This window comes from Grammomys surdaster, unplaced genomic scaffold (assembly GCF_004785775.1).
Source record: "Grammomys surdaster isolate TR1022 unplaced genomic scaffold, NIH_TR_1.0 126612, whole genome shotgun sequence".
NCBI classification, from domain to species: Eukaryota; Metazoa; Chordata; class Mammalia; order Rodentia; family Muridae; genus Grammomys; species Grammomys surdaster.
In genome coordinates this window covers 460,638-482,129 of record NW_021621401.1, presented here as the reverse complement: position 1 = coordinate 482,129, position 21,492 = coordinate 460,638, and the positions used below count along the sequence as shown (strand labels likewise).

Genomic DNA, 21,492 nt, shown 5'->3' with positions numbered 1-21,492 from the left:
GATTCTTGGAAACCGGCAGGAAAAGGAAGCTCTGTGAACCTTCTGAGTCATTTTTTTTTTTTCCAAAACTAACAATGGGGCATCTTTCCCCTCCCCAGTGTGGCAAGCTGCACTGCCTCCGCGTGTTCTAGAAGTTGCTGTGTGATGTTTTGGGAGGTGCTAGATATCCCTGCTGGGAGAGGTGGGTCAGGACAGCCTCGCACAGAGCATGGCCTTCATAATGGAACTAAGGAAACTCATTCCTTCTTCCTCTCAGGCTGGCCAGTACCAGTTTCCGATCCATCAAGGCTGGCTGGGCCCTGAGGCTCTGGCTACCCACAGCTGGGGAATCCTGGTGCTATCCCCCTCCCTGGGAGCCAGGGAGACACCCCCACAGACACCCGCAAGTTTGAGGATGAGCTCAATTTACACTTGGTTGTGGGAGTGTGTTACTCATGGTTCCTCAGCTCCTCACAGTTGGTATGTGCTCCTCAGGGTCCAGCACCTAGGGGGAGGGAAACTGTGCCCAGCTCCCTCCATGGTCTCAGAAACCCAAGGTGACACAGTCAGGGCTAAGAACCCAACATACAGAGGCAACGCGCATGGCCCGTGTCCTGGTGATGGGGGTGAAAGGGTGGCTCAGTCTACAAAAAGACCAGAGGATTCTCTGTGGTATGGCAGCATGAATCCTTCCTCCTATGCCTTGCTTCTCCACAGCCTCGTTTCTCCACAAGCCAGATGGCCGAGACCTCAAAGATTAACAAGCAATGCCGGTTTCCACTGATCTCTGCGTTGGGAAACAAACAAACAAACAAACACGGCCATTTTCATGAAAGAATGTGTTAAACACACAAGGGTTTTTTTTTTTTTTTTTTTTTATGATGTTTCAAGGTGAACTGGCCAGTCAGGCGTTTTAAATTTCCCAGTTTAAAGTTTATCTTTAAACTGTGCAAGTGCATGTCTATGCCTGTGTGTGTCTGTCTGTGTGTGTGCGCGCGCACCCTCAGAGGGCAGAAGTGTCAAACCCCCAGGAACTGGAGCTACAAGTGAGATGTGGGTGCTGGGAACCCAACGTAGGTCCTCTGCAAGAGCAGCGCACTCTTAGTTATCGAGCTGTTTCTCAAGCCCCTGAGTTCCCAAGATTTTAAACATCATTAGGATAAAGCACCAGGACCTCCCTCCAGCTGCATGCTGACAGCGTCCTGACACCCCCCCCCCCACCCCAACCCCTGCCCTGAGTAGAACAGTCACTGTCTAGGGCTGGAGATTAGGTGCAACCTCATCAGAGAACAAGGACTCACATCTGAGTGCCCCCATTGTGTCGGGGCTCCCATTTACTCTGTCTAACTGGGCTTTGGAACACCCCATTTGGTACCAGAAAGGACACCCCCAACACACACACACACACACACACACACACACACACACACACACACACTTTTCCCACTGGCCAGAGTTCCTATAAGCCATTTCATTTATTTATCTACAGCTTCAGACCATAAGCTCAGTAACTATACCAGGTCTGTACCCCTGTACCCCAATATTCCTAGGGGTCTGTCTCCATCATGCTCTAGGCAGTTGCCTCCCTTCCCCCAGATACCAACCACTTAGCACAAATCTCTGTCTCTCCCTTCCTGAACCTAGGATGTCTCTGAGGTCTGGCCTGTGGTTATACAAATCACTCCAGGGCAGGACAGGCTGATGACCCCGGCCTCTCCTTAACCTCAGGAACTAAGCTGGTGAGTCTCTCAAACATACTTTGGGCTCTAAGATAACCCCAAGGAGACATGGAGCATCAGTCAAGAGCTACTGGTGAGCTACACAAGCTAAGAATTCTTCTAAGTGGGGTGTCAGGTTGCATGCTGTCCATCAGAGCAACCTCTGTGGGATGCCTGCCTGTCTGTCCTTGCAGCAGCAGTAGAAAGCAGGCTCCAAGGAAGACGGCTGCTTTAATAATAAATTACTTAATTAGGGAATCTCCAGGCTCCCATGAGGAGCCAGCGCAGTGTGGAACACCGGCTTGAGGGATGTTACCTGCTGTTCCCACATCTTGGGGATCCCCTCACACCAAGGAGCTGATGCTTCAAGACTCAGCACACACTGCAGGTACAATCCTGACAGCATGCCACAGAAAGGCCACCTAAACCCCAGCATAGGAGCCACTAAGGTGAGAGAGCTAAGAGGATAGGCCAGAATGGTTATCTCAGAGGGGAGCCTCTGCTCTGTGGGACAGCTATCACAGCCCTAGATGTGGCTCCAGGCTCTACTAGGTTAAGAAGGCAAGACAACAAGGGAGAACCCAGGACTAGCCTGTGGCCCCTCCAATCACTGAGACAGCCCTGTCCACTCTGGCATGGCCTCAGCCACACCCTTGGCAATGGCACCCAGAGCCAGGGACCTGCCAAGTGGCAAATGTGAAGGTACGCAGGACCTAAGCCAGCTGGGTCAAGGGGGTTTACTAGAAATCACTCTACATTTCCCACCACAGGCACCCCCTGACTATGGGGCCTGCACACAATGAGAACTTCCCACGGTGTGGACTGTCCTTACTACCTCCTCTGCTATGACGCCCGGTGTGAATAGAGGGCAAGGTAGCCGTGTTTTGAGGTATAAAAAGGGATGAATGGGGGAGGGGATTCAGAGGAATTCACACTTTGCTCTGCCTGTCCCTGAGTAAGAATGGCTTAAAGCAGGTGGTGTGGACCAAGATGACCAGCAGCTGTGGAGCTGGGGTCGGAGGACACAAGACAGTGAAAGGGACCACTAAGCGTGGCAGGTCGCAGGCTCCCTGGGCCCTGGGTCCCTGGAGGCTGGGAGAAGTTAATTCTTGTAGAGAATGAAACTCCAGCTCGCCCAATTCCTTGCCTCCTCCAAGATTCAGATTTTATTTCTAGAAGCTTCCATGTATTAGTCTCTGTTGAACGGTTAAAAAAAAAAAGTTTGTGAAGAGGCTTCTGCGACCCACTGGTTCTGTGGACAGGAGCCTGCAATAAGCAAGGAGGCTTGCAGCTCACCAGTGCCCTGCTCTGTTTAAATGGTCCTGTCCTTGGGCCCTGGGGCCGCTCCTCTCCCAATTACCCCAGTGTCACCTCATAGAGGCTGAGAGCCCTCCAAGGGGAAAAAAGTCTGGATTGTTCATGGGGAAGAAGACATGGAGGACACCCATAGAGCAGAGGGTTCCAGGATACCACTAAGAGAGGGAATACCAGCTTGGCCTACAGGGGAGGAGCTAAGTTAGGTAAAGACCTAGAGAAGGGTGGGATGTGGGAGCCTCTGCTCTGTCTGTGGGTATTCTGGGGGTAGAGACTCAGATGGACACAGGGACTCCCCAGCCCCCCAGTTCATGCCTCTATTTCGTCAGGGCCGAGGGCATCTGAGTCTTGGCTCCTGGACCACCAGGCAGTGTTATGACCCCCAGGCAAGGTCCCTCGAGGCTCTCTTGTATGTTCTCTGAACAAGTTGTGGCCAGACACACATGTGTACACAGGGAGAGAGGCAACTGGCCAAGACCCAGTCCCTGCTGTCTTGGAGGATCAAGTTGTGGGTCCCTACCTTCTCCCTGTAGCCTCCCACAAGCCTGGGTGGCTGGGCAGGGGTGGGGTTGACAGCCCCTCACTCTGTTGACATGGCAACCAGGGGCCTGTGAGACCAGTCCTTGCAGAATGTATTTCCTGATTAAAGCCAAGCAGTCAGCATCAATCCCCAGGCAGTCCTTACAGCTCATAAAGGAGCAAAGAGTGGCGGTCAGTGAGGGGCTCCCTCCTGCCTGTTTCTGTTTCTGTCTCCTTAGGCGACAGCTGGACACATCCAGAACTGCTGCCAGATTCTGCTCCCTGCTCTGTGGCTCCACCCAGGTAGCTGGGCTGGCAGGACAGTCTAGCCACGGCATGACCTCAGATCCCCATCCCAAAGAGGCCTAAAGCATGTGGGGAGGGGGCTGCTTTCACAAAGAGGGCTCTGTGGTGGGACCCAGAAGAGAGCAGTGCTCACTAACCTGGGAGCTCCTGCAAGGCTGGTGAAGATACTTGGGGCTGGCAGCGGTGGGGTGAGGGGCCAGGTTCTGCCTAGGTAGTTCCCTGACAACCCAGGGGACCCTACAACCCCCAGACAGCTGGAAACAGAGGGTGGTAAGGAGGGAGGTACTGAGGGGCAGGCAGAAACTCCAGCCCAGCATATAAACAGTCTAAATTAGGAATTAAAATATCCTGAAGCCAATCCCAGACACCATCATTGGGCAGGGTGTATTTCAAAGGAGTAGGAAAACATCCCTGCTATAAGCAATGAACTTCTTAGTACAATGGTGGCCAGAGACATCTGTGTCCACACACACCTGCACAGACACAGGCCTATGTGCATATGGACAGCTCGTCCTAAGGACAGGGACAGGCCTGAGAGGGAGACAGACAAAAGCTTCCCACCCCCAGGGAGAGACTGGGCAGAACTGTCCCAAGCCCCTCACACCCACAGCAGTCAGACTATTCTATGGCCTCCTGCCAACCCCATCCTCCACACTGTGGCTTAGCCTAGCTCCTGGTTTTCAGGGGAGGAAGCCCCAGGGCTAGCAAACTGGGCTAGGATGCTCCCTCCCAGCCCTGTGACTGGGGCCACCCGGCTCGGTTCCTCCAGGAGAGAAGCCAGAGTGAGGAGGTGAAGAGCAGGCACAGGGAACTCAAAGCAGGCGGTGGGGGAGGGGCAGCAGTGGGAAGGCAGCACCCTTCTGCCTAGGCTGTGGCTTTGGAAGTCCAAGTTCAAGAGCAGATGGTAGCCAGGGGAGCTTCTGCATCCCTCTGCCACATCCTGTCTTGTCTTTCTGACCTGAACACCTGCAACATTGTTCCAATAGGATCAGGGGGCAGTCCCCAGGAGGGAGGGGACTCTATGGTGGAGCTTGAACAGAGAGGTAGCCAGTGTCTCAAGGTGCCAGGCTGAGGACAGGAGCTTCACTAGGGGTTACCTACGGGCTAGGAGGGTAAACAGGCTCAACCAGGCAAATATTATGATGTCACAGGGGTTGAAGGTCAACCAGGCTGGTCATTTTCCAGGTCAGAAGTGAAGAGTTGCTTCTGGCTGGGGAACAAGCAAGCTCAAACACCCTGACATCCATAGGGCCTCCATGCTATTATCTTCTGATTATGTGCTATGTTTGACTCTGCCTCACAGGCCTGACCTTTGACCATACCCCATCTATCAGGCTTCTGTTTCCCCTAACACAAAGCCAGAAAACCAAGCCCATGGCCATCAGCACACATCAGCAGACATAGGTCTTGGGCCACACAGCCTAGCAATGGAGACTCTGCCATTCTGTCACACCAGGCCAAGAGGAGTAGCCCCTCAGAACCCAGGTGACCAAGGGACATGGGAACAGGTCCCAACACCAGTAGTTGCCACCATGGCCATCAGCTCCAAATCCAACATAACAAACTGATGAAAGACTACTTGAGTGAATGCCTTAGCCACAGAGGTCACATTGCTGCAGTGGCCTAAAAAGAGGGATCCTACTCATGTCCCTGAGTTGCAGGTGCTGGGCCCCTGGGCCAACCACCAGCTCAAGTCTAGTCTAGCCCCCTGCTATATCCATTCACCCAGTTCTCCAAGGTTCACAGGTCTAAAACCTACCAAGGCAGACATTAACCATACAGGTTCTTAAACATGAGGTGTAAGCAGAAGCAAGTCTACTGAGACATGGCTAGGAAATTAGAAAGCACACCTGAGTGTGTCTCAGAGGGCGCTTCCAGAGATGACTAAGTGGGGCATGCCCAGTGCACGAGCAGTACCATCCCATAGTCTGGGGACCTAAAGGAAGAAGGGGACGAATGCAAATATATATACTAATTAGAGTCAGTTAATTGGATTGAAACGTTTGAAACCATGAACTAAAATCAGCCTTTCTCCTAAATGGTTTTCACTCACTACTCAGCCATTTGTCATGGAGACAAAAAGAAAAATTAAATGACTCATGCAGAGACCACAGATGTCCTGGGACAAAGGGGTCACATGCTGACTCCTGGAGATGACAGGTCTAGCACCATGTGGACATGTTATCCACTCTGGCCCTTCCTACCCACACCTTCTCCATCTTCTCCATCCACATCTTAGACACATACACTGAAGCTGGGAGAATCCTCCTGCCTCGCACCCTCCTATCAGCCTCCTTGTATCTGATCACCCCTTCCCTGCAAGCCTCTACGGGATGCCCTGAGAACACAGGCTGACTGTGGCCAGTAGTCAGCCCAGGAAGAGATCATTGGGTAGAGGAGCTCACTATCTTAGGCCCATGTCTGGGGTTCGTGCCAAATGTTCCACTATCCTGGTGTGGGTGACACAGACCCTTCCCTTTATCCTCTCAGAGATCTCACTCAACTATTTACTGAATACCCAATCCCTTGAACTCAGTGCTCTTCAGCACTGCTCTGTGACCTGGCTGTAGGCAGGCTTAACCCACACAGCACTTCTCCAGACAGAGACCCTATTCCGTGGATCACCTGGTGGGAGGCGGGGCACTAGGATTCAGGATGGCCTATTGTTTCTCCATGACCACAGGGCTCCATCAAACTGGCAGTCAGGGGTCAGCGAGGCTATGTACTTGGTAGCAGCTATGCCAAGTGTCACCTCATGAGTCCTAGTTTAGGCCCACTGTGTACTCTTGCCTGCTTGGGTGCTTCAGAGTAGGAAGTCGGACCCACCCAATCCATGTAGAGTCGTCCCTCTAGCAAAGCCTGACACAGTATCTGTTCTCGACATCTCGGGGATCCCATGTGTGGCCCTAGAGGAATGGTGGTGCTCCAGGGAGCCTGGTGGGGCTGGGAGCAGCTAGGATCACAGAAAGAGACTTTATGTAAGCATAAGCGGGCAGCTGGCTCCTGGGGCCAGGCCGGTAAACCAGGAGCTGGCTGGGGATTAGTGACAGGCGTTGCCACGGCAACCCAAAGAGGAGGAAGCATGCTTGGTCTGAGCATAGCTCAGCCTCTAGCTCCGCAAAGGTAAGAGGAAACCCCAGAGATTCATTAGCAACAGGTTCCCATGGCAACCGCACCAAGCTCATTAATAATTTTTTTTTTATTCCAAGTGTGGGTGTTGAAATCCTCCCGAGAATGAAGGGAGGGACGGATGCTGAGCAAACACACGCGCCAGCTACTCCTACCCATGGCCCAGACGCCACCTGACAGTGACACCTGTCCCCACCCCAACTGGGAGCCAGGACCTAGCTGTTCCTCATAATGACAAGCAGTCAAGTTCAGGGACCACAGCCAGGACACCAATTTCAGACCCACTAGACAGGTTGCTACACACCAGAGATGCCACATGACCTGTTATGGCACCTTGGGGCCCAGACCCATAGGTAGGATAAAGGGTTAGCAAATGAGGGTTGTTTTGTAAAGCCCCTGGAAGTTTCATATGTCACCCAACAATGCTCCTATGTGACCCAGCAGTTCTATTCCTGGTATCTACCCAGAAGAATGAAACCCAGGAAACTGCATTGAATTCAGAGCCTGCCCATTCTCTGCAACACTTTGAGCCATACACCTGGACGCATGTCCATGAGCACAAAAGCTCTAACTGCACCTCGGAATAGTACCCATAGAAGAAAACTGGACACTGGGGCCTGCTACAGTGAAACTAAACCTCAAAGTCGGATGGTTCACGGTATTCCATCCAACACGTGTAAGCATGTGATCCCACTACATGGCACCTCCGGAACAGGGAAATGGGGATGAAGAAGGTGGTCAGCAGAGATGGATGGGCATAGTGCTCCCTGCATAGTGAGAAGTGCTCCAAAGCATACTGCAGCCATGGATGTCCAAGTGTAAGATGAGGGTGGTAGACGCAGAGCTGTACACTCACGAGTTACTTATGTGATGTGTGATTTACCCCAATAGTACAAGCAGTGCTGGGGTCAGCCTATGAGCCCTGCATAGTAGCTGCCGATGTCATACCTGAGCCCCTGGTCCCCGGGTGCAACACACAGGGGCTTGGTGAGGTGGACAAGATGCAGAGACTTGGGCATGGCATGTGACAGGTGGGCAGGGAGGCAGGCAGGGGCTCTTGCCTTCTGCTCTGGACAGGTGACTAAAGACCACTGACTTCTGCTCTGGACACTGACTTCTGGGACAAAATGGGCCAGCAGGAACTTGGCAATATTCAGGGTCACCTAGTAGACTCCATGAAGCTCATTATACCCACACTGGGTCCCAGAGCACCTCACGGGATAAAGTGTGATCTCTCACCCACCGTGACACTAAGGCCACTAGAGGTTTGAAGTCCCCTTTATTAGTCCTTGCCAGGCCTTGAGAAAGCATTTCCTGAGAAACTCTTGGTGGGAGCTCACACTCTGGAACACCACGCCCCCTTTACAACAACGTGAAGACAAGACAGTGGCCACAGAGATATGGCAAAGCATAATCAAAAGGCAAAAATCAGGAGCAGTTTGCAGCCTGTACCACACAGACACACCCCACACTGTAATAACAGCCCAGTGGGTCAGGCCCAGACAGCCAATTTCCCAATTAGGAGCCATGAGCCCGCCCATGCACAGGGCACAATGGAGTCCATTCTTTCACGGCAAATGAGAAGAAACCAGCTTTCCTCCTGATACGTCATGAAAAACAGCAAGCCAGTGGGGGAAGCTTCAGGGGGGACACCAGCCTGATGTCATGGTAAAGCAGGCAGAGCTACAGCCAGTGTGCACCTTAGGAAGGGGGGGTGCACACTGCCACCTGGGGATGGAGTTGGGACACATAGTGAATGACAGGACTTGGGAATGGGAAGGGATGGGGTGGCCTGAAGGCTTCTCCCTTTGGATCTCGAGGCTGATGCTCCAGTGCTGGAGTGCCAAGCACCCCCACCCCGAGAAGCTCTACTGAACTAGGCCTCAGTGGGTATGACTCTCGCCGTTTCTCGCACACACCCAGCCTCCGCTATGGCTTCACGCTGGTTGGACCTTGCTCCATTTGCTTGCTGACCCAGATCCCAATGTGGAGAAGCACACAAGGTTCTGGAATATTATGGAAGAATGTGGCAGCAGGCCCAGCTTCTGACACAAACACCATGGCCTGGTATCTGCTACTGGTTGGTGAGCCTTTGTTCTCAGGCCCACCTGACAAGCTTGTTCCCATCTGTCTGTCTGGCGCTGTCTGGCTTGGGGAACATTCCTTTTGATGATGGCACTTGGGAACACAATGGTTTGAGGGAGTCATTCTTGGGCAGCGGCCTTACCTCCTAGACAGCTGCCATCCCTACAACAACCCACATCCTGCTCCACAGGAAGTCTTCAGAGCCCCCACCTCACCAAGCAGGTTGGCACTACCGACTCTGTGTCACTCGATTGTGTTTCACATCCTAGAACTTTCATGGAACCCAAATCATCTGGGAGTCACCGCCTGGAGGGTGCCTCTGGTGGACACACACTAGGGGCAGGGCAGCAGCACTGAAAGGAGAGAAAGCCATCAACCTCCAGGAGCTGGGAATACTCCAGGGAACTGGAGTGACCCATACTCAGAAACTCAACTGGGGCCACGAGCCCCCCATGCCTCCATGCCTGCTATCCCTGAGCTACAATGGCCCATACCCAGCTAGTCACTGACAGTACAAGCAAACCTCACACTGGCCAACCATAACGCACAAGGTCTTTTCTACAGGACTCAGGCTTGAATCTCACAGAAAGGGGTCTGTTAGGGTCTGTTACACAGGAACAATGAAGACCCAGGACCAACTTGGGAGACCTCAGCAGGAGGTGTGTCACCAACCACCTAGTCCCACCAAGGCTCCCTTAGAGGATGAGGTAGAGAGGCAGCAGCCAGTCCATACCTATAGCCAGGATTGGTTGTGTCAGAGTTGTGAGTGGGGCAAGTCACTGGCAGTCCCAGAACTAACAGAGCAGAGAGCTTTGTGGGGACAGTATCCACACGGGCCAAGCTGCAGAGGGGTAAACTGAGGCTCTGATAGATACAGATAGCTACATCATATACTCAGGTAGCATGTAATGGCCAGTGCATGCCCACTGTTCAGCTCACAGAACAAGAGCTGAAATGGTCCAAGTGGGTACACCAGGCCAGGCACCAGAGGCCTTCCTGGATCCAGGGTCTGAGGGGCTAACCAGAGACACACTCACACAGAATGTCAGTGCTGATCACACCAATAAGGAGGGTCCCACACCCTGGAAAATGAAGGCCAGCTATGTCCACACTAGGTAACTGAAGTCCTCTAAACACACATGCTTGGGGTGAGGTCATCGAATTCCTAAGATTTAAAAAGACGCAGAGGCTGGAGATAGGTCAGTTGGTAGTGTGTGCCTAGCATGCACAAAGCTCCAAGTTTGAGCCCCACTATCAACATAAGCTAGGCATAGTGGTACAGACCTACAATCCCAGCATTCAGGAGATGGAAGCCAGGAGATCAAAAGTTCAAGGCCATCCTCAGTTGCATATAAAATCAAGGCCGGCATGGGCTACATGAGATTCTGCCTCAAAATAAAGACCCTGGGATGGCTCTGCAGGTAACCACATCTGCCACTCAGCCTGACGACAGTTTCACCTCTAAGACTCACATGACGTAAAGTAAGATCCAACTCCCACAATCTGTCTTCTGACCTCCACATGTAGAGTGGTACACACACACACACACACACACACACACACACGAGATACAATGAACAAATCCCCAAACCTTAGACCAGATTTTAAATAAAATACCACTCTTATTCCATGTGTCAGTGACTTTCCTGGTAGTTTCATTTGTATCTTTTGGTGGAAATGCTAATTTCACAGGGTACCCTGAGTTTCCTCTAGCAGCAAGCCCCAGCACCAGAGCTGGCCTCTATCACCCACAGACAACATTGGGGAAGCTAGGCATGCACCTACCCCAACTCCTCTACACGAAACTGGCCTGGGAATGGCCACATGGCCACAGTGCCTACAGGTGTTTCTCACTGGCCCCTCATTCCACAAGGATGAGACACAATGATGGTGTAGGAGGGTGCGATGGCTAGGCACAATGGGCCATAGCTGCAGGGTACATGCAGGTCCCATCTAGTCACCTCAGTGACACAGCAGGCCTAGGCCATCACCGCTCCAGAAAGGACTGGAGCAAAATGTCCTATGGGAGTTGTCCTATGCATGCCCTGAGCCTGGCTGAGTCCAGGGTGTGGTGGGAATGAGGGGGGATGCAGCAAGCGCCAACAGAGTGGAGGCCTCAGCCAGCCTTCTGCACAGCCAGGGCAAGGGCAGGAGACGACTGGGCTTCCCTCAGCAGCCTAGGAAGAGCCTGTCCATTTTAATGAGGCACTAATGCAGGCTGACTCACCAACCGTCAGCCAGAGGCTGGACTGGCAACTGCTGCCAAAGACAAAGGGACATGGTAGGGACACTGCCATGTGGTCCCTATGTCCCTCTGTGCCTTCAAACAGCAGTGGCTGAGCATCTGGGCAGGGTTCTCGTCTCTGTGTTGGATTAAGCTGCTCGTTGGAGGTCATCTACTAGACATCCTAGGGTTAGAATTCTTGGCCTGGAAAGATAGCCACAGTCGGCCTGCTAAAGAATCACCTCTATACTGCTCCACCCCCAGACCCTCCACAGGGTTCCTTGTTCCCACTAGACCCTCCACCACCTTCAGATGCATGACAGGGGCCAGCCACATTGCACATGGGGCCATGACATTTTAAAACAGGGTATAGGCCCTCAACTTGCAAGCTACCTCTCCTGCTTGAAGCATAGAACAGAGAACTTAGGCATAAACCCCAAGGGCACAGACATCTCGAGGGTCAGTTATCCTCAAGGCAGAAGCACATGGCCACTACCCAGGGGGTGCCCAGGTCAGTTTCAAGGTAACCATAGGACCACACTTCCACATAGTAACCACGCGAACAAGCACCTCAAGGGTCTCACTCTTGGGCCAAAGCTACTCCCCATCCAGCTACGCTGGTTTAAACCCAACCCATGTCCCTCTAGCCTGATTACTATGGTCAGCCTCAGCAGAGCCCAAGTGTCCCCAGGAGGAACATAATGGGTCATAATGGACTTCTCTGTATTCTCTGAGCTGGGGCTGGAAGCTGGGAGCAGGGTGCAGCTTCAGACTAGAGCCATCTGGCCATCTGGGGTCATCACTGCTTTCCATGGACACCAAGAGGGAGATGATCCTGCTCCTCTGGGGACAACTGTAACAGCTAGAGATAGGTAGCATCTAAGGACTTAGGGACCATAGTTCTGGGAACCTGAACACCAGCTTTTACAGTGAAGTGGTTCATCTGATGTTTCCACCATTCTGCTCAAAACCAAAGGACAGAGACAACCAGGATAGAGAGAAAGTTGAGGAACCCCAGGGGTGCCTCAGTAGGCTCCCTTGTGGGCAGAGTGATCCATTTTGTAAAAACTCACCATTTTGGAAAGACCTTCAGGGCACCTTCTGGAAAGTCCCTGGGCTCGATGGGAGTGGTTCAGATCTCCCTAGAGATGTCCCTATAAACACACCAGACACCTGCAATAGCCTCTGGGAGGGGCCTCTGACCAAAACAGGGAGCCCTGAGCATGGCCTGACTGGCCGACCAGGCAGTCAGAATGACCAATTTCATGGCTGATTTTCCCGCTTCCCAGGCGACCCACCCCTTGTCTTGGAGCCTGACACCGAGCATCTGATTTATCCCAAGTGGGCACCTCCAGTTAGCACATCACATCCTCCTGCCCTGCAAGCCTAGCTGCGCATCTCCCTCCAGGAGCAGGGCACGCTATCTGGGAAAGGCTCATTCATGCGTGCATGCATAGAAGGGCACACTCAGCCATGTGGGCAAGCATGCCCCCCAGCTGGGCTGAGGTGCTGTGTCTCTGTCAAAAGCACCACAGGCCAGCGGCCTCAAACAACACGAACTTACTACTACTCTGTCTGGGCTCGATGTCCCCAGTCTAGGCCTCAGCAGGGACTGTTTTTCTCCAAGGCTCTGGGGAGGCTGTGCCTGGCCTTCTACACCTCCTGGTGTTAGTGATAGTCCCTGTTCTATGGCTGTGGCCATGCTGCTCCAGTCTCTCCCACGGTTGCCACACAGCCTGTCCTCTCCCCACAGAAATGCCCGTCACTGTATCTGAGACACTCAGCTCAGTTACATCTGAATATATCTCACCGCCAAATAGGGGTGGCCTCACATTCTGTGGGTTGCAGATTCTGAAGGGGACAGCGTTCAGCCCAGCACAGCATCACGGAAGCATCATGAGTATAGCCAGCCCCCCCCCCCCCCCCCGCCGCTCAGCTGGAGGACATAGGGCCATAGGGGAGAAAATGGAGGCCCAAAAGGTGATCTGTCCACAGAAACAATGTGATTTTGTTACCTCTTCCACCACCGCAACTTCACAGGACCCTCAAGTCTGCTTACACCACTCCCACTATTTTCCAGGAAATCCACTGAACCCATCGCTTTCGTCATCATGGGCTACATACGCCACAGTATGGGCCAACATGACAGGGCCCAGGGAACCCAGGTGCTACAGGGGCCTATGCCTGCCAGCCGGAGTTCTTCCCGAGTACCTACTGCACCTGCCCTGTGTACAACAGACCTGGCCACTTACCCTCTTACCCTGCCCCACATCCAGGTACTGCACCTGCCCACTCAGCACCCTGCCCCCAACTACTCTGCACACATAAGCCTCAGAGTCAACTGGGCTGCTTACCTTCCTGTAGCTACAAGGATCTAGGACCCAAGAGGTTCCAGCTCCTCCAACTGTAAAGGCCACTGTCCCCTAACACAGTGTCAGGATGCCTCCTTTAATCTTCACGGCCAGAACTGACCCCCACCGCCACCCCATACCAAGGGCTTCGCCGGGCAGAGACAGGTAAAGAAGAGGACCAGAACAAAGTGGGATGGGCAGAGCAAGCTGCCCTTAAACCCTTGAAGCCCCTTCCCCAGGTCACTGTCCCAGCTGCACCAACCTGGAGGGAGCCCAGCCCGAGGAGGGGACATTAGCATAGTCCAGAGGGAAGAAGGCAGAGCAACCAAGCCAATCACTGTGCCTGCCAGGGACCTCCTGTGTGCTGCCAGGGTCAGCAATCATCTCTTTCCACATAGGCAGGCAGGTGCTGTGGTCTCCAGGACTGGCCTTTTCTCCAGTCCTAAGCAGGTCCTCTCCCTATTGCCTGCTGCAGGTCTGGCCAGCATAGAGGTTAAGGCTCCATGCCGGTGCCCATGTTAATGAAACACTGACTCTTTACCTCAGATATAAGGAACCATCTCTGTGCCACGGTTGCTTTCCTCACGAAAGAACACAGAAGTTCCAAGGGACACAAACAGCAAAGGGTGAAGAAACCTGGCTGAAGCAGGCAGGACAGAGGCCTCACCCATGGGTCTCTTATCCAGAGGTGACAGGACATAGGTGCAGGGACAGATATGTCTGGTGGACCCCCCTACAACTTGGACAGCCAGAGTTAACTGCTTTAATCCCAGGGAAACCTTCAACTCTTAGAACATAGGGGAGGCCTCTAAGTCCAGGCCCCAACTTGGATAGCCTATATGAAAAAAACAAAAAAAGAGTTCTCTGGGACCCCTGAAATCCTCCTGTAGCCAGTCTGTGCTGGGCCAGGAGGGGCTGGCTCCTGACAGTCCAGGGCTCCTCTATCCAAGGCTCACACATGCTGGTGATGGAAAAAGCAATTATGCAGAGACCAGAGTTCCCCAATCCAGCATTAATCAGCGTGTTCCTCAGCTGTCCCCGATATCTGCCCCCATTCTCCCTGAAGCCTGTGGCTTCACCTCTTCCCCTAGCCAGCCACAGTGCCTAGAGCGACTTGAGAAGCCAGAAGATACCAGCCCTGGCAGACACATGGCAGGCGTGGCTCAAGTCTGTTCCATGAGGCCCTTCCAGAGACAATGGTGAGTGACTTGGGCACCCAGTCTCAGTCATTCCAGGCAGGCACAAGACTCTGGTTATGGTACCTAGACCTTCTGCCAACTCTCTTGAGCTGGAGATGGGGCTGAGGGCCAGTAGGTTCCTTTCCTCTGCATCCCTGGCTCCCTGGACTGCATCCTGTCTGGGCCTTTGTCCCTTATCTCTGATCAAGGATCCGGCCCTACACCATGACACCACACCTTGTTTCTACCCAGGGCTGTGGCCTTTAATCCCAGGCTTAGAAATTTAACCTGGGCCCACATTTCTTAGGGGTGTTCTAAGTTAGGCCAAGACTAACCACCCAGGAGAAGAGAGAAGGCTCCCAAGGTAGAAAAGAATATTTTAAGTCAGGTCCTGAGAGCTGCTACCCCCTCCCCAGAAGGCTCAGCTCAGCACCAGGGCCAACATCTACATAAACAAAGGTAATGGATTTGCACGCCTGACCTTGACTGCTCAAGCCCGAGGATTGGACTTGGCCACAGGCCACTGCTCTGGATTCATCCCTGTTTGACAGGCTGCCCCATCCCCCGCATTCTTCCACATCCTGACCCTGAATGGGGCGTCTGCCAGCAGCACTGGGAGCCAGGCCCACTGCACACGAGGGAGCAAAGGGAGCTCCCAGACCACCCTGTGTGCTCCTGCAGGCCCTGGAGACACCCAAAGCCCGAATCAGTGGCGTACTCTACCAGCATGGTGCTGGGGTGTCTCAGCACGTTATACAGGCCAAGCCTCCAAGCTATGAAGACAGCAGCACCCACTTCTCAGACCCTGTCCTGAGGTGCCCTTAAGTCCTGCCTTACCTCAATTTCCCACAGGGCTGGGTTCCAACACTGCCCTCTTCCTGAGGAAGGGTCCAAAGCCTTATCAGGGCACACAGTAGGTTCCCGAGTTCCCAGGCTGGCCTACCCACTCCTCTCTGATATCCCAATTCTCCACCTCATCTCATACCCTGCACGGCTAGCAGCAAGCTCTAGGGATCCAGAGCCCTTTCCACTATATTCCCTTCTGCCTCAGACCACTTACCTCAGGAGCAGAACCATAGCTCTTGTTGGCCCATCTGGTCCTTCTACTGGCCTCCTCTCACACAGACACAGTGGCCACCACGTATCTATCACTTCCCTGGTCCTGGCACCAGCAGCTTCTAGTCCAGACCCCACCCGCCACAGGCATAAAGACAGCTGGATTCCGAATGGTTCTGTTGGGGAGACTTTTGCTGAATGATGCAGCCAAGACCACTGGGATTAGGAACCCCTCCCTTCACAATTCCTCACAATACAGAGGGTTCAAAGATCAATCAGAGAAGGTACACATGGAGAATGAGGGGCGAGGGTCTGCTATGGTCCCCAAGTAGCTGATGACCAGGCTCTTCTGTCCACTTGAGGTGCTGAGACTATCAGAAAGGGGCACTGGGTTTGGTCAACACAAGGGTGATTAGGAGCAAGCAGAGTAAGGCCCGATAGAAGGAGCCACCATCCACTGGCAACACAAGTGAGCCTGGGGCCACCTCCCCCCGAGGGGCCAGTATGCAGGTGTGTGATGTGCTGGTTAGGAAGGTGATGCCTCAATTAGGAGGGCAGGACCTGGACACTGTATGGTGGCCTTGACCCTACACAGCCATCCCCGAGCCACACAACATATCTGGGAGGCACACTCCCTACCAGAGCAGGGCCTCTCCTAGACTAAGCCTTTTAAGCCTATGTGTACCCTGTAGTCCTTCACCAGGACATGCTCAGCCTCGCTGGCATCATGCCCATTCCGTGGAGGATGAGACGGGAAAGGTGACATCACATGGGTGTGTCGCCTTGGTGATGAAGTATGAATGACTCTCCAATGAAAAGTTTAGGGGACCCTGTTCTGGGAGATATCCATCTGAGAGTCCTCTCCAACACCCTACCATCCTACCACCTCGGTAATAATGCTACCTCCCCTGTACCAAATGAGTACCAGAGCTACGGTGTGCCCTCACCCAGACAAAGCATGAATCAACACCTGCTCCAGATGCTCACTTGGCAGGTGTTAGCTAGGAGCTCCAAAAGTTGTCTGGAAACTCTTCTCCCACCAATGACCTGCGCTCACTGAATGCTCAGCTCGAGGACCTTAGGGAAGGATGACTCCTGAAATGCAGGGCCAATGTCCCTAGCTAGATAAGAGTGCCTATCAAGACCCAGGAAGCTAGTACTTCTCTGATCTACATCCTATAATCCTAACTGGGTCAGAGTGGTGGACATGGAAGGAGACAGCAGTGGCTCTGTCTGGCCAGAGTCTCCAGAGTCCAGAGAAGCTGGCATGGACAGTTAACAGTAGAAGACTCAGGAAGGTTTCCAGTTATAGATTGAGAGGCTAAGGAGGGAACAACTGCTCCCAAGAACCCTTCAAGGATCCTCCAAAGACCACAACATTCCTCAAGCAGAGTACCAGCCAAGGCCACAGAAGTCTTTGCTACTTAGTATTCCTGGCTCAGAATTCAGCCCCAAGAGTCTCTAGAGGCCCAGTGACCCCCAGTAATCAACACGGTTCCCTTGAGAGCCAGTTTGGATGCTCTAAAACAGCAGAGATGGACCCTTCTCAAAGCACAGGATTCAGGCAAGGCCAGCACAAGGACAAAGGACTATCTCCCCACTTCTAAGACCAGCACCCTGTTAAGTCTCCACTGGAGACATGCATGCCAGTGGTGAACCAGGTACTGGCAGCCACCTTGGAGCAGCTTTTCCTTGACATCTTAAAGCATCCATTTTTAAAAGATGTTATACAGACTTAGGTAGGCTTCTCTAGCCAGGGGGTTCAACAAATGTGTGTGCTTCCTAGCTGGGTTCCACCCAACCAGTTCCTCTTCACCTACGTGCCCTTGACATGTCCTTCATTCTTTGTCAGTTATGGGGAGAGAGAGGTTAAAGGGGATCCCCTTAAAGACTGTCACCTCTGAATACCCCAGATTTCCTCCTAGATCCTCACCGCCTATAGCTCACTTTCCCTGCTGACACAGGCCAGCTGGGTGCCCACTCCTGAGCTTCACACGCCCTGGGAGGCCCCACCTTCCCTTGCTGGGGCAGGCAGCTGCACTGCAGGCAGTTCTGGGTCAGGAGCCTGGGGTGGGGTGGGGGAGCCGGGGCAGAACATAACCCAGTGGAGCAGGCTACAACACACGGGTCCCACCCACCTTCCTCTATAAATAAGCCTGTGTAGGAGAAACAGCGCTCTCCCCAAAAGTTCCAGCCCGATTGTATTTTTAAAAGGGAACTAAATCAATAAAGACAAAGGCTGTCCTTGGAGGCTCCTTTGCCACTGGGATGGGAGACACCATCCATGTAGAACCAGGACTATGTTTATGTTGGTACCTCCGCTAACCACATGAGGGTTCCAGAAAGGTCTGAGACTGAGAGAAAGTACTTCCCTATGTTCTATCAGCCAATAGAAGCCCAGCTATGGCTGGCAGGCATCTGCTGGGGAGCCAGCAGCTGCTTCTCAGAGCAAAGGTTCACCTGTGCTAAGCTGACTTTCCCACTCTGAGGAAGACAAAAGGTCCTGCTGACACTATGTCTACCTGTAGGGGAAAACTGAAGCCCAGGAAACACTCTAGCCACAGGGCACTACACAGTCCCTTGTAAAATCCTGGCCATGCCAATCACCCAGGCTCCCCTGCCTCATACAAAGCCACCCCCACCCAACTCACAGGAATGTAAAGAGCCTCAAAGATCTCGGAAAGCCTCAGCCCACATGGGTTTCCCCAGTAAGCTGATCCCCCGCCTGTCCAGGCATGCAGCTTATTTTAGGACCTCCCTGAGGCCCAGGTTCACACCCCTACTCCAGGGCCTAGCATCTGCTGAGGGTCAGATCCATCCCCATGTGGCCAGGGCTCTAATGAACCCACCCCAATGGACAGATGCAGAGTGCTGACAAGGCCAAATAACCTGGAAAACTAGCTCTTCATAGGGCATCTCCCTAGCTTGGGAATATGCAGAATCCTCGGGTTTCAAGAGTAAAAGAATCAAACTCTTGAGGTACACACAGCAAAAAGATGGGGGTGTGGCAGGCCTGGAACTGCCAGCAGCTCCAGGACAGGGATAGACTTGAGGGGGGGACCTACCTTTCTTCCCTGGTGGTCTTACCTGCAGGCATTCTCTTCCTCAACTGAGAGCTCTGCTCACCCCCCTGCCTGTTTGTCCAGGCCTGATAACACCTGAGTCTCTCTTAGGCCTACAAGGGCACCTTCCACTTTAGGTCACACAGTCGGCTCAGGCCAGGTAGCACCGTTAGCTCCATAGCCCTTGAGGGCTCAGTCTACATGTGAGCCATCCCGCCCCCCACCTTCCCTGAACTCAGCAACACAAACAACCTTGTTAGAAATCCTGGGGGACACAGCAGCCAGAGAACCAGGGTCAGCCTTAGGCTCCTGTGCAGCCACATCCTGGCTGTCAGGAGAGCACGTCTAGGCCCAGTCCATTCTCCTCTTAATTTGTACAGCTTAGAAACAACAAACTCGGGAGTTAACACAGGGCTGGCTGGCCTTTGTCACCTCCCCAAGTTCCACAGCAGCACTGTCTGGTGGCCCACTACTCCCAGCCACACCATTTTGCCACCAAAACTAAGTGGTCCAGTCACCTCCAGTCTAGATCATCCAAAGGGGACAAACTGACATCTGGCACACAAGGTCACCCTGCTCCTACACAGAGGGCCAGCCAATCCAGAGGATGCCACCACGGGCAGTCACTACCGTCAATTGCAAAGGACAAAGACAGCAGGCAGTGAAGCACAAGCTGTGGCCCTGGGACCACCATCCTTCTTTATAAGCAGAGAAAAATCTGACTCACCCAATGTTTGGATTGGAGTGAAAAGAAACACGGGCTTTATTACTTTTTTTGGTACAGATTTCTCTTTTGTATTTAATATTTATACAGTTAAACACACAAGGTAGAGAAACATATACACACATTGCTCATTTTGCCTCTGTCTCTGACTCTGCCGAAGAGTGTTTATGGGCCCATGTCAACTCCCCTTGGCCCTCCACCCACCCAGCCCAGGAAGGAAGAAGCAGCAGCACCCACAGCCTAGCCTACCCTGGTGACTAGCTCCGAGGAGTTGCTGGGGGTGTGGGGAGGGGGTGCAATACCAGACATTATTTCAGCCCCTCCTCTGAGCCTACCAGGGTAAGCCCAAAAGGCCACCTGCTCCGGGGCCAGAAGCCTCTTTTTGCACCCCAGAAATGCCTCCAGCACTGACCCAACCCTGTTCTGGAAGCTTCTGTTAAAGTCTGTGGCCTTGGGGCCAAGAAAAAAAAGGCGCAATCCCTTCCTCTCCACTTAGGCAACTGTGGAAAAGGGGGTCGGGATCAAAGCTAGCTGCCTCCCTGCCCCCCCCCCACTTCATCCCCAGCTGCGCATGACTTAAATCAGCTCCTGAACGGACTTCAGCCTGGAAGAGTTGAGTTCTCAAACCAACGTCACTCCGCGGAGAACTAGGGACCAGCCCTACCAGGCACACAGCGCCCACAGAGCAGGTGGAAACTTTCTCCCTTCCCGGCCCTCAGACTCCAGCGAGGGTCTTCACACAGGCTCAGGTGTTCTTTTGGAAAGCTAAGAAGCCGGGGATTCCCATCCCCCTTACCCCGCCCCGGTAGGACTCCAGGAGTTAACTACCTTTCATCCCCTTCCGAGCCGGCGGCATCCTCGCTGCTTCTGCCCATACTCTCCGTCCCGAGGTGCCTCTGAACCCAGATTCCACGGGCGAGTTACGAGGCTAACCCTACCATCTCTGAGAAGAACGCTGCCCTACTACCCCTACCCAGCCCGCGTCGGATCCCACAAACCGGGGTTCACAGGGCGTACGCAGAGGGAGTCCCACACCCCAGTCCCCAGCGCCCTGCCAACCCTGTAAGGATATGGGTTACAAACCAGTCGGAGGCACCAGCTGCGCGGCCGCGTGGTTTGCCCGAGGCAGAAGAAGACTGTGGCAGCCAGAGCCGGGTATGGGACGGGTTGTTCCTCGTCGGCACCCAGGTCCGCACCACACTCGGTCCCTGGGCTCTCGGGAGCCAACACGCCCGACCCGGATCCTCGCTGCTCCTCGCGCCCCGGCGCCCCAGGGCTCGCCGGGGAAGCCCTCACCGGCGCTGCAGGGGCCGGAGGTGAAGCGCCCAGGGGCACCCGGACCTCGTCCGCTGCCAGTGTGCCCTCGGTCATGGTGGCGAAGGGCAGCACCTGCGGAGAGAGGGCAGGCGGTGACCCTGGCCCAGGAACGACGCCCCCGCCCCGCCTCAGGCGGAGCGGAGCTGCGGGAACAGCCGCGGCCGCCGGGATGTCTTTGTCTCTCCTTATTAGAGACAAATGCGCCCCCCGCCCCCTCCCGCCGGCAAAGCCTGGCAGCCCCACCCCCAAGGCCGAGGCGAAGGGTTGCGGGAGCCCTAGGGGCTCTTAGCCCACAGAGCTCAAGTTCAAAGGGTCCCAGGCGCGCAGTAAGCGCGCGTACCTTCCGCATCTCACCTCGCTCCGGTGGCCAGCGGCGTCCCCGTGGGCATAGCCCGGGCGGCGCTGTCACTGGGGACCCAGTCCAGAGACCAGAGCTGGGCCAGTACCGCCTCCTCGGCCCGCGCCCCCGGCCCACCCGGCACCAGCTCTCGCGGAAGCTGTAGCTCCTGCCGGCCCAGCAGCAGCAACGG

The 21,492-nt window shown here is 53.9% G+C and overlaps 1 protein-coding gene across 4 annotated transcripts in view; it reads right to left on the bottom strand.

Moving 5' to 3' along the window:
- The window catches only part of Cacna1h (calcium voltage-gated channel subunit alpha1 H), a 58,304-nt gene extending 37,288 nt beyond the window's left edge, over positions 1 to 21,016 (bottom strand). For 3 of the 4 annotated variants that reach the window (XM_028760884.1, XM_028760886.1, XM_028760887.1), the window contains exon 1: positions 20,718 to 21,016. In XM_028760884.1, coding sequence (XP_028616717.1) covers positions 20,718 to 21,016 — 299 coding nt within the window. The remainder of the gene's footprint in view (positions 1 to 20,717) is intronic. The other variant, XM_028760885.1, reaches the window with a different exon arrangement.
- Positions 21,017 to 21,492: the final 476 nt, after the last annotated feature.